Genomic DNA, 12845 nt, shown 5'->3' on the forward strand with positions numbered 1-12845 from the left:
AAGAGAAGAAAGAGGAGAAGAGAAGAGAAGAGAAGAGAGAGGAGAGGAGAAGGGAAGAAAGAGAAAAGAAGAGAGAGGAGAAAAGAAGTGAAGAGGAGAGGAGAGAAGAGAAGAGAAGAGAGAGGCGAAGAGAAGAAAGAGGAGAAAAGAGGAGAGAAGAGAAGAGAAGAAAGAGGAGAAGAGAAGAGAAGTGAAGAGAGAAGAGAAGAGAAGAAAGAGGAGAGGAGAAGAGAAGAGAAGAGAGAGGAGAGGAGAAGGGAAGAAAGAGAAAAGAAGAGAGAGGAGAAAAGAAGTGAAGAGGAGAGGAGAGAAGAGGAGAGAAGAGAAGAGAAGAGAAGAGAAAAGACATGAAGAGGAGAGGAGAGAAAAGAAGTGAGAAGAGAAGAGAAGAAAGAGGAAAAGAGAAAAGAAAAGAAGAGAAGAGAAGAGAGAGGAGAAGAGAAGAAAGAGCAGGGAAGAGAAGAGAAGAGACAAAAGAGGAGAAGAAAAGAGAAGAAAGAGGAGAAGAGAAAAGAAATGAAGAGGAGAGGAGAGGAGAGAAAAGGAGTGAAGAGAAGAAAAGAGAAGAGAAGAGAAAAGAAGTAAAGAGAGGAGAAGAGAGGAGAAGAGAAGAAAGAGGAGAGGAGAAGAGAAGAGAAGACTCACCTGGATCACATTGCTGTATTTCACAATTTCTCCCAGTAGCTTCCGGTTCTCGCATTTGTTCTGCTTCTGCTCCAATTCAGCCGCGTGCTGCAAGGGAATCGGCCCAGTTGAATTATTAGCCCACTCGCAGAGTTTGGAGGGGGCCTTGGAGGTGTTGTGACTGGTCCACAACCAGGTCAGTTACTGACAGATTCTGAGGAGGATGAACCGGGCCCGTCTTGGTACCCTAGGGCAGGGGTAGGCCAAGTCAGCTCTCCTATGACATGTGGACTTCAACTCCCAGAATTCCTGAGCTACGATGCTTGGCTCAGGGATTCTGGGAGCTGAAGTCCAGGAGTCATAGAAGAGCCGACTTCGCCAACCCCTGCACTAGGCCGGAGTGAGAGTCAGGGAAAGTTGCCAAAAGGGTGGGTGGGTGTGCTAGTCTGCAGGCACATGCCCACACCCTTCTCTTCCCTGCCATGCATGCGCACCACCCATGCTGCCCCCCACCCCACCCCTCACATGCACACAGGCCTTTGTGAAGCCTGGTAGGTGAAAAAATTGCCCAAATCAGCAAACCGGAAGTTTGGGGAAACTCACTTCCGGTTTGCCATTGTGCTGTTTTTAGCATTCTGAGGCTTCAGGAAGCTTCCTAAACCCTCTGGAGGGCAAAAACCAGCACAACAAGACAAACCAGAAGTTGGATAAACCCACTTCTAGTTTGCCCGTTGTGCTGTTTTTTGAACTTTGGGGCTTGAGGAAGCTTCTCTGAACCTCCAGAGGGCAAAAACCAGCACAACAGACAAACAGGAAGTTGGGAAAACACACTTCTAATTTGCCCATTGTGCTGGGTTTTTTGCAGTCCAGGGCTTGATGAAGCTTCCATGAAGCCTCCATAGTGCAAAAAACAGCACAACAGACAAACCGGAAGTTGGATAAACGCACTTCTAGTTTGCCCATTGTGCTGGTTTTTTGCACTCTGGGGCTTGAGGAAGCTTCCCTGAACCCTCCAGAGGGCAAAAAACAGCACAACCGCAAACCAGAAGTGCGGTTTTTTCGAACTTCCGGTTTGTCTGTTGGGAGATTATTTTGTCTCTGGGGCTTCAGGCCTTTCAACGGCTTTTCTCAAGGCCAAAAATCAGCCGGCGCGTGGTGGAGCTAATACAGGGCAAAGTCTCGCGTGCCCTCCAATAGGATTCGCCATCACGGTGTAAGAGAGAGAGAGAGAGAGAAAAGGAAAAAAGGCAACATCAGAAGTCATTGGAAGAAGAAGAGAAAGAAATGAATTAGAACTTCCCCAAAGATCCTTACTTGTAATTTCTTTAACAGGGCTGCTTCGGTGTGGTTACCCTGTTTGGCTTGTTTGGCTTTCCAATATTGCTTCTGTGCGGAGTATCGATTCATGGGACATACTTTAAAAAGACAATCTGAAAAGCCAAAACACAAAACCAACATTTTAAAAAGGCCCTTCTCTCCCCTGGCTCTGCAGAAATACCTTATTGTTTGTTTGTTTGTTTGTTTGTTTGTTTGTTTGTTTGTTTGTTTGTTTGTTTGTTCGTTCGTTTGTTCGTTCGTTTATTCAGTCATTCATTCATTCATTCGTCCAATACACAAATACATAGGAAGAAAAATAGACATGCAATAATATATATAAGGGTAAAGTGAACTTAGAGGAGAGGATATATGAAAGAAAGAGAATATATATGATAAGTGAGAGAAAGGAAAGACAATTGGACAGGGGACGAAAGGCACACCAGTGCACTTATGCACGCCCCTTACTGGCCTCTTAGGAACCTGGAGAGGTCAATTGTGAAAAGTCTAAGGGAAAAATGTTGGGGGTTAGGGGTTGACACTACTGAGCCAGGTAATGAGTTCCACGCTTCGATAACTCACTTGCTGAAGTCATATTTTTTACAGTCAAGTTTGGAGCGGTTCGTATTAAGTTTGAATCTGTTGCGTGCTCTTGTGTTGCTGCGGTTGAAGCTGAAGTTGTCATTGACCGGTAGGACGTTGCAGCATATGATCTTGTGGGCAATACTCAAATCGTGTTTTAGGCGCCATAGTTCTAGGCTTTCTAGGCCCAGGATTGTTAGTCTATTTTCGTAGGGTATTTTTCAGAGTAAAATGGCTCTTCCCTGGTAAAAGCTGATTTGGAGGCGAGCCTGTAGCACAGAGGTTAATATCTTGCCTTGCATGCAGCATGCTACAGGTTCAAATCCCAATAAGGGTATGTCTTGTTGATGAGATCATAACAAGGTTGAAATAGACCTATAACAGGCTCCCTTCCTTCTCACTTATCAGCAAAAATATGTAATATATATACGCACATAAAGGAGGAATTAGAAACAGTGGAGGAAATACATACATACATATATACAGTAATCCCTGGATGGATCCCTGGATGGATGGATGGATGGATGGATGGATGGATGGGTAGGTAGGTAGGTAGATACACACACACACACACATGTATATATATATATGATGTTTATAAAGAGATTAAATGAATCCTGCTGCATCAGTTATCTGTGTGTGCTTCTGGATTTGATTTATGCAACAAACTCTTGATAGCTTATACCTAACAGCCACCGATAAATCCCCATTTTAAATGCTTCTAATCTCTTCCATGGCTTTTTATCAGAGAAACCGACGGAACAACAGATCTCAGAGATCTTCCTGATAACAGATTCGCACATTAGAAACATGGAAACATAGAAGATTGACGGCAGAAAAAAGACCTCCTGGTCCATCTCGTCTGCCCTTATATTATTTCCTGTATTTTATCTTAGGATGGATCTATGTTTATCCCAGGCATGTTTACATTCAGTTTACATTCAGAATAGGTGAAACCCTGGTCTTCCATCCATGTTTTCATGAAGTGAACAATTCCTGGGAAATTGGGTAGCGGAGCTGGGAATCCATGGCGGATTTGTTTGTGCAAGAAAGAAAGTGCTTTCTCTCTCCCCCCCCCCGCCCCCCCAGTTTCCATGTCTTTCAAAAAACGGCTTCCCTCTGAAAACCTCTAAAAACACATGCAAATGACTTCCTGTTCAACTCGACTGTTCCATTTGCACAATGAAGCACAGAAGGGCCATTGAAGAGAAAGTTTGGTTTTTTGTGAACTGTTTTTGTGAGCCACGTCCAGAGTTAATTCTTCCTTTCCTCTAATTCAGTCTTTCTTTCCTTCCTTCCTTCCTTCCTTCCTTCCTTCCTTCCTTTCTTTCTGTTGTTCTGTCTTTCTGTCTATCTTTCAGTCTTTCTGTCTTTCCTTCTTTCTTTCTTTCTGTGTTTCCTTCCTTCTTTCTTTCTTTCTTTCTTTCTTTTGTTCTGTCTTTCTGTCTTTCTGTCTTTCTGTCTTTCTTTCATTCCTTCCTTCCTTCATTCTTTTTTCTTTCTTTCTTTCTTTCCTTCCTTCTTTCTTTCTGTTGTTCTGTCTTTCTGCTTTTCAATCTTTCAGTCTTTCTTTCTTTCCTTCCTTCCTTCTTTCATTCTTTCTTTCTTGTTCTATCTTTCTGTCTTTCTTTCTTACCTTCCTTCTTTCTTTCCTTCCTTCCTTCTTTCTTTCTTTCTTTCTGTTGTTCTATCTTTCACTTATTCAGTCTTTCAGTCTTTCTTTCTTTCCTTCCTTCCTTCCTTTCTTTCTCTTTCTTTCTTTCTTTCTTTCTGTTGTTCTGTCTTTCTGTCTTTCTTTCTGTCTCTTTCGCCGAACAAATGTTTTCACTGTTATAACTTCGAAATCCCTAAATAAACTGTCATAAGTCATAAGGACTCCCTGTATTTTAGCTTCATTTTAATTTAATTTAATTTTTTTATAGATTTGTGAGCCGCCCACCTCCTTTTGGACCAAGTTAAAATTTTGTATTTTAACTTTGGGAAATGAATTATTAAAAATTGCAAAAAAATTAGGAGTTAAAAAGCAGGTGACTGTTTTTTTAAGGACAGAAGAACATCTGTCAACTATTCACGCTTGTCTGGCTGAAAACAATCCCTTCTTCTCTTCCCTTCTTCTTCGGCGGCAACGCCTTAAGAGAAACTTGGTTTCTAACTTGGCTTCTTTTTTTCGATTCTCTCTTCTTTGCCGCCTTGCAAATCAGCCAGGCAAAATATATATTGTCCTACAGAGGAATCATTGAGTCTGTCATCTGCACCTCTACAACTGTCTGGTTCGGTTCTTGCAACCCAACAAGACGCATACAGACTTCAGAGGAGAATCAGAACTGCAGGAAAAACAGCGGCTGCCAACCTGCCTCCATTGAGGACCAGTATGCTGCACGAGTCAAAAAGAGGGCTGTGGAAATATTTACTGACCCCTCACATCCTGGACACAAACTGTTTCAACTCCTACCCTCCAAACGTCGCTACAGAGCCCTGCACACCAAAACAACTAGACACAAGAACAGTTTTTTCCGGAATGCCATCACTCTGCTAAACAAATAATTCCCTCAACACTGTGAAACTATTTACTAAGTCTGCGCTACTACTGTATTAATCTTCTCATCGTTCCCATCACCTATCTCCTCCCACTAATGACTGTAACTTTGTTGCTTGTATCCTTAATATTTATATTGATTAGTTCCTAATATGATTTGATTGCTTATGTGTATTTATATTATATTGATTAGTTCCTAATATGATTTGATTGCTTATTTGCACCCAGATTATCATTAAGAGTTGTAACTTATGATTCTTGATGAACTTTTCTTTTATGTCCACTGAGAGCATCTGCACCAAAGACAAATTCCTTGTGTGTCTAATCACATTTGGCCAATAAAAATTCTATTCTATTCTATTCTATTCTAATCCTTCCTCTTTTCTTTTTCTTTTCTTTTCTTTTCTTATATTCTATTCTATTCTATTTTATTCCGTTCTATTCTATTTTCTATTCTATTCTATTCTTCCTCTTTTCTTTTCCTATATTCTGTTCTATTCTATATATACACCCACAACCATGTATATTTGTGTGTGTCTCTGTGTGATAGAATAGAATATATATTCGACAGAAAAGAAAAAAACATATCTGTCTGTCTGTCTGTCTGTCTGCCTACCTGCCTGCCTGCCTACCTGTCCATCCATCCATCCATCCATCCATCCATCCATCTATCTATCTATCTATCTATCTATCTATCTATCTATCATTATCTATCATCATTTATCATTATCTATCTATCTATCTATCTTTCTTTCTTTCTATCTTTCTATCTATCTATTTATCTATTTATCTATCCTTCTATCCTTCTATCTATCTATCTTTCTTTCTATCTTTCTATCTATCTATCATCTATCTATCTATCCTTCTATCCTTCTATCTATCTATCTATCTATCTATCTTTCTATCTTTCAATCTATCTATCTATCTATCATCTATCTATCCTTCTATCCTTCTATCCATCCATCCATCCATCTATCTATCTATCTATCCATCTATCTATATTTCTTTCTATCTTTCTATCTATCTATCATCTATCTATCTATCCTTCCATCCTTCTATCCATCTATCTATCTATCTTTCTTTCTATCTTTCTATCTATCTATCATCTATCTATCTATCCTTCTATCCTTTTATCTATCTATCTATCATCTATCTATCCTTCTATCATTTTATCTATCTATCTATCTATCTATCTATCTATCTATCTATCTATCTATCTACCTATCTCGAAATAGATCTATAGTAGTCTCCCTTTCTTTTCATTATCAGCAAAAATATGATTTTATACATATACTGTATATATATATACACACACACACACAGGTGTCAGACCCAGAACAAGGATTGCGGTTCGTCCTGTCCATCAAACACAACTTCCTTTATTCTATTAATCCGTTGAACCCTGGTTAAAGGCTTTAGTAGTGTTAAGTCAAAGTGGTGTGAGCTGTGTGGCTGACACCTGCCCCGTTGTTCCAACTTGCTCCGTGTAAATAAGGTGTTTGTACAATGGGCTCATTGTTCCCGTTCGGCTAACTTTAAAATAAGAAGGGGAGCGTTACGAAGGGAGGTTCTTGGTTAAAGGGCAACAGGAATAGAATTAGGAAATCGGACTATGGTTTTCTTTTTTTTCCCTAGAAGAAAAATTGGGAGAGGAAGAATAAGGAAATAAAAATAAGTCAGGAAGCTATGTGACTCTGTTCACAAAAGAAGACTTGTTATATATCTGCTACAATGTCCTTCCTGTGAAAGACTACTTCAGCTTCACCCACAACAACACACGACCACGCAAACCGCTCTAAACTCGACTGCAGGAAATATGACTTCAGTAACTGTTTTCTCGGGCTCTCTGGTAGACTCCTCCCAAAAATTCACAGGTACAAATTTCAGACACACACACGTTTGAAAATTCAAAACAATGTTCTTTATAATGAAAATCCACTTAAACCAAGCCCTCTTTTGGTATAGCAAAGAGCCCTCGTCTCCAAACAAACTGGTAATTTGTACAAGTCCCTTATCAGTTCTGTGATACTTAGCTTGCAGCTGTGAGGCAATTCACAGTCCTTCTTCTTTCACAAAGTGAAACACACTTTGCTCTGGTTTAGTTTCAAAGCAGGGAAAAATCAGCACATAAAAGGTCAAAATCAGTAAAGCAGTCACGAAACTCAACGATCAGATAATCCTCCACAATGGCCAAACCCACAGGCTGCTCTTTATAGCAGCCTCACTCATGACCACAGCCCCACCCAACCACAGGTGGCCTCATTTTCTTTGATAATAATCTCTCAGTTGTTGCTGCCTATGCATCGCTCTCCGCATGCGTGGCTATATCATTAACTCTTGTTCCGAATCCAAGGAGGAGCTAGAGAATTGATCTCCTTCTGAGCTGTCTGCCCCACTCTCCTCCTCCCTGTCACTCATGTCTTCTTGGTCAGAGGAGCCTTCATCAGCAGATTCCACTGGGGGCAAAACAGGCCTGCAGCATGTGGATGTCTCCCCCACATCCACAGTCCTTGGGGCAGGAGCTAGGCCAGAGCCAACCACAACAGTAACCAAGTAGTTAATGCATGGAACTCACTACCAGACTCTGTAGTATCATCACCTAACCTCCTAAAACTTTACCCGTAGACTATCTACAGTTGACCTCTCCCAATTCCTATGAGGTCAATATGGGGCGTGTATAAGTCCACCAGCCTGCCTTCCCTCCCCTGTCCTAATGTTTCTCTCCTACTAGTGTCGTGTATATAAATATTATATCTTTGTATACCACCAATATGTACTTGACAAAACAAATAAAATAAAATTCCACATTTGGAATACTGTGTTCAGTTCTGGAGACCTCACCTACAAAAAGATATTGACAAAATTTAACAGGTCCAAAGACGGGCTACAAGAATGGTGGAAGGTCTTAAGCATAAAACGTCTCAGGAAAGACTTCATGAACTCAATCTGTAGAGTCTGGAGGACAGAAGGGAAAGGGGGGACATGATGGAAACATTTAAATATGTTCAAGGGTTAAATAAGGTTCAGGAGGGAAGTGCTTTTAATAGGAAAGTGAACACAAGAACAAGGGGACACAATCTGAAGTTAGTTGGGGGAAAGATCAGAAGCAACGTGAGAAAATATTATTTCACTGAAAGAGTAGTAGATGCTTGGGACAAACTTCCAGCAGACGTGGTTGGTAAATCCACAGTAACTGAATGTAAACATGCCTGGGATAAACATAGATCCATCCTAAGATAAAATACAGGAAATAGTATAAGGGCAGACTAGATGGACCATGAGGTCTTTTTCTGCCGTCAATCTTCTATGTTTCTAAAATAAATTGAAATACATTCCAACCATGAATTCCAACAATGCTTACCTCGGAATTTTTTGGGGGGATTGCAAAGATCGCCTGCTTCTGGGTGAACCACACATCTGTCGTCCACGAGACTAGAAGAAAAGAAAAGAAAAATCAATTGACGTTTGCATTTATGAATCCAAACAAAGTCTCCAAAGATATTGATTTCGGCTCTTTTGATTTCGCCTAACCACAAAACAAACCCTTCCCAAAATATAGAGCCCCAAGTGTAAAGTGCACCAGTGTCCAATTTGCAGCTGGACCGGGAGGCTTTATTCCCACTACCAGCTGCACTCTTGTTATCCTGTTCTGTATTGACTTTATGTTTGCAATGTGGTTCTAGTTGCAAATAAAAATTGAATGAATAAATAAATTCTGGCCTGTGATCATTAGGAGCCTTCTATTCTATTCTATTCTATTATATTATATTCTACTCTACTCTACTCTCTATCTACTATTTTAGTCTAGTCTAGTCTACTCTATCTTCTATTCTAGTCTAGTCTAATCTAGTCTTCTATTCTATTCTATTCTACTCTATTCTACTCTACTCTACTCTGTTGCAATCAACTGTGATTTTAATTTGAGAACTATCTGCATTGACAAAGGGGTTGATGTACATAAGATGCCATAACATCTTTCATTTTTTAATTCTACCCTGAAATATCCACCTTCTTCATTGAGGGGAAGGCCCACAGCCATCGTGCCACCTGCTCTTCTATGAACAAAACTCAGAAAAATAGGAAATGCTACTTTTGCTGAGAATTTTCCTCTGTGCACCTAAAACCCTCCCACATGTAATAATAATAATAATTAATAATAATTTATTAGATTTGTATGCCGCCCCTCTCCGAAGCACTTAGTTTATGCATGGAGGGAAATGTCTCGTGCCATTTTTAAAGTTCACAGGTTGATGATGGTGGTGGTAGTGGTAGTGGAGGAGGAGGAGGAGGAGGAGGAAAAAGGAGCAGAGCCAGACCTACATATAATTATAAAAGTTATTACATGAAATAATTGTCATTGAGATACAGTGGTACCTCTACCTAAGAACACCTCTACTTATGAACTTTTCTAGATAAGAACCGGGTGTTCAAGATTTTTTTGCCTCTTCTCAAGAATCATTTTCCACTTACAAACCCAAACCTCCAAAACTGTAACCGGAAAAGGCAGGGAGAAGCCTCCGTGGGGCCTCTCTAGGAATCTCCTGGGAGGAAACAGGGCCGGAAAAGGTGGGAAGAAGCCTCCGTGGGGCCTCTCTAGGAATCTCCTGGGAGGAAACAGGGCCGGAAAAGGTGGGAAGAAGCCTCTGTGGGGCCTCTCTAGGAATCTCCTGGGCAGGGAGGCAGGGAGAAACCTCTGTGGGACCTCTCTAGGAATATCCTGGGAGGAAACAGGGCTGGAAGAGGCAGGGAGAAACCTCTGTGGGGCCTCTCTAGGAATCTCCTGTGAGGAAACAGGGCCGGAAAAGGCAGAGAGAAACCTCTGTGGGGCCTCTCTAGGAATCTCCTGGGAGGAAACAGAGCCTCCACCCTCCCTGTGGTTTCCCCAATCGCACACATTATTTGCTTTTACATTGATTCCCATGGGAAAAATGGCTTCTTCTTACAAACTTTTCTACTTAAGAACCTGGTCACGGAACGAATTAGGTTCGTAAGTAGAGGTACCGCTGTAACGTCTGAGCAAGGGCTAAGAAAGAGACAGAGGGATTAATTCTGGAAACAGAAGAGTAAACCTTAAAAACAAATGCGTACAAAGCCAGAATTGAGAAAACGGCAAAAGGCAGCAAAGAAGCGGAAGAAACAGTGAGAAGCCGCTGCAAGAAGACCACGCAGACTGACTGCAAACAACGGCATGGCAAAGTAGCGACAACACTGCATTGGAAGATCTGCAGGAAAGCCCATTTGCTTGCAAAGCAAGAAGTGGTGAGACCACAAAATAGAAAATGAAGAAGCTGAAATGGCCCGGCACATTAGAATGCAAATAGACAGGCACCTGCCACACAACACCCTGGATTTAACCACTGTTGATTGTCTTACACATTGGTAAAAAGAATCAGAATACTAAATATAAACTTGGAGGAATTGAACTTATTGATAACCCTCAATCTGTCAAAGACCTTGGAGTACTCATATGATTATTATTATTGTTGTTGTTGTTGTTATTGTTGTTGCTGTTGTTGTTGTTGTTGTTATTATTATTATTATTATTATTATTATTATTATTATTATTATTAATTGGATTTGTATACCGCCCCTCTCCGTAGACTTAGGGCGGCTAACAACAATAATATAAAGCATCATGTAAATCCAATACTAAAACTAATACTAAAACAATTAAAAAACCATTATTTGTAAAACCAAACATACATACATACAAACAAACATACCATGCATAAATTGTAAAGGCCTAGGGGGAAAGAATATCTCAGTTCCCCCATGCCTGACTGCAGAGTTGGGTTTTAAGGAGCTTACGAAAGGCGAGGTGGGTGGGGGCTATTCTAATCTCCAGGGGGAGTTGGTTCCAGAGGGCCGACATTGTTTAGTTGACGGGACCCAGAGAAGGCCCACTCTGTGGGACCTAACCGGTCACTGGGATTCGTGCGGCAGAAGGCGGTCTCGTAGATACTCTGGTCCGGTGCCATGAAGGGCTTTATAGGTGATGACCAACACTTTGAATTGTGACCGGAAGTTGATCAGCAACTAATGCAGACTGCAGAGTGTTGGTGTTACATGGGCATTTTTGGGAAAGCCCATGATTGCTCTTGCAGCCGCATTCTGCACGATCTGAAGTTTCCGAACACTTTTCAAAGGTAGCCCCATGTAGAGAGCATTACAGTAGTCAAGCCTCGAGGTGATGAGGGCATGAGTGACTGTGAGCAGTGACCCCCGGTCCAAATAGGGCCGCAACTGGTGCACCAGGCGAACCTGGGCGAACGCCGCCTCGCCACAGCTGAAAGATGTTTCTCTAATGTGAGCTGTGGATCGAGGAGGACGCCCAAGTTGCAGACCCTCTCTGAGGGGGTCAATAATTCCCCCCCCAGGGTGATGGACGGACAGATGGAATTGTCCTTGGGAGGCAAAACCCACAGCCACTCCGTCTTATCAGGGTTGAGTTTGAGTCTGTTGACACCCATCCATGCCCCAACAGCCTCCAGACACCGGTACATCACTTCCACTGCTTCGTTGACTGGACATGGGGTGGAGATGTAAAGCTGGGTATCATCAGCGTACTCATGATACCTCACCCCATGCCCTTGGATGATCACACCCAGCGATATCCAATGACCTAAGTCCTAGAGGCCACTGCAACATTGCCCAAAAGGCTTTAAGAGTTGCTAACCTAATCCTTCGCAGCTTCTTCTCTGGTAACTTTGAACTGCTAACAAGAGCTTACAAAACATTTGTCAGACCAATCCTAGAATACAGCTCGCCTGCAAGGAACCCACGTTGCATATCTGATATCAACACAATTTAGAGAGTGCAGAAATATTTCACAAGAAGAGTCCTCCACTCCTCTTCTCACAACAAAATACCTTACTCCGCCAGACTTGAAATTCTCAGTTTAGACAACTTACAACTCCATCATCTCCATTCCGACTTAATTATAGTTCATATACCAAAACGTCCTACCTGTTAACGACTACTTCACCTTCAACCGCAACAACACACGAGCACGAAATCGATTTAAACTAAATGTCAACCGCTCCAAACCTGACTGCAAAAAATACGACTTCAGCAACAGAGTAATCAACGCCTGGAATGCACTACCTGATTCTGTGGTTTCTACTCCTAACCCCAAAATCTTTAACCTTAGACTATCTACAGTTGACCTCTCCCCCTTTCTAAGAGGTCTGTAAGGGGCGGGCATAAGCGCACCACTGTGCCTACCGTCCCTGTCCTATTGTCTTCTTTTTATCATTACAGTACTTATCTAATGTTTTATATGTACAAATTATCACCCTATAATTGTTTGACAAATAAATAAAATAAAATAAATAAAAATAGAAAGACCAAAAAAAAATACAAGGGTCGCCCAGAAAGCAATGCACCACAGTTTTATTCTTCAACCATTATTTATTAAACACAATGACACTTACGCACAAGAAAGAATGATGTTTCTTCTACACTCCCTATTTTTCCACGTAATCTCCATCCTGTACTATGGCCTTCCTCCAGCGAGACACAAGGGTGGGGTATGCCCGGTTTGTACCCCTCCTTGTTCTGGTCACAAAGCCATTTCCGCATTGTGCGAATCACCTCTTCTTCAACTTCAGCTATGCCTAGCGACTAACCGTACTTCTGTCGACTGTAGATTCTCCATAAACTGTACACAAACGTTTGTGAATGTTCCCAACAGTTTCTTTCTCCACAGTGAGAAATTCAATGACGACACGCTGCTTGTAACATACATCACTTACACACACCATTTCGAAACACTGCTGCAGCTACGCTG

General features: G+C 41.5%; 1 protein-coding gene across 4 annotated transcripts in view; it reads right to left on the minus strand.

Moving 5' to 3' along the window:
• The window catches only part of ITPR2 (inositol 1,4,5-trisphosphate receptor type 2), a 155125-nt gene that overhangs the window by 112274 nt on the left and 30006 nt on the right, over positions 1–12845 (minus strand). For all 4 annotated transcript variants that reach the window (XM_070755073.1, XM_070755074.1, XM_070755072.1 and 1 more), the window contains exons 2-4: positions 8418–8488; positions 1939–2054; positions 646–732 (exon numbers count right to left, since the gene is read on the minus strand). In XM_070755073.1, coding sequence (XP_070611174.1) covers positions 646–732; positions 1939–2054; positions 8418–8488 — 274 coding nt within the window. The remainder of the gene's footprint in view (positions 1–645; positions 733–1938; positions 2055–8417; positions 8489–12845) is intronic.

Source organism: Erythrolamprus reginae, chromosome 6 (genome assembly GCF_031021105.1).
Source record: "Erythrolamprus reginae isolate rEryReg1 chromosome 6, rEryReg1.hap1, whole genome shotgun sequence".
Classification (NCBI taxonomy): domain Eukaryota; kingdom Metazoa; phylum Chordata; class Lepidosauria; order Squamata; family Dipsadidae; genus Erythrolamprus; species Erythrolamprus reginae.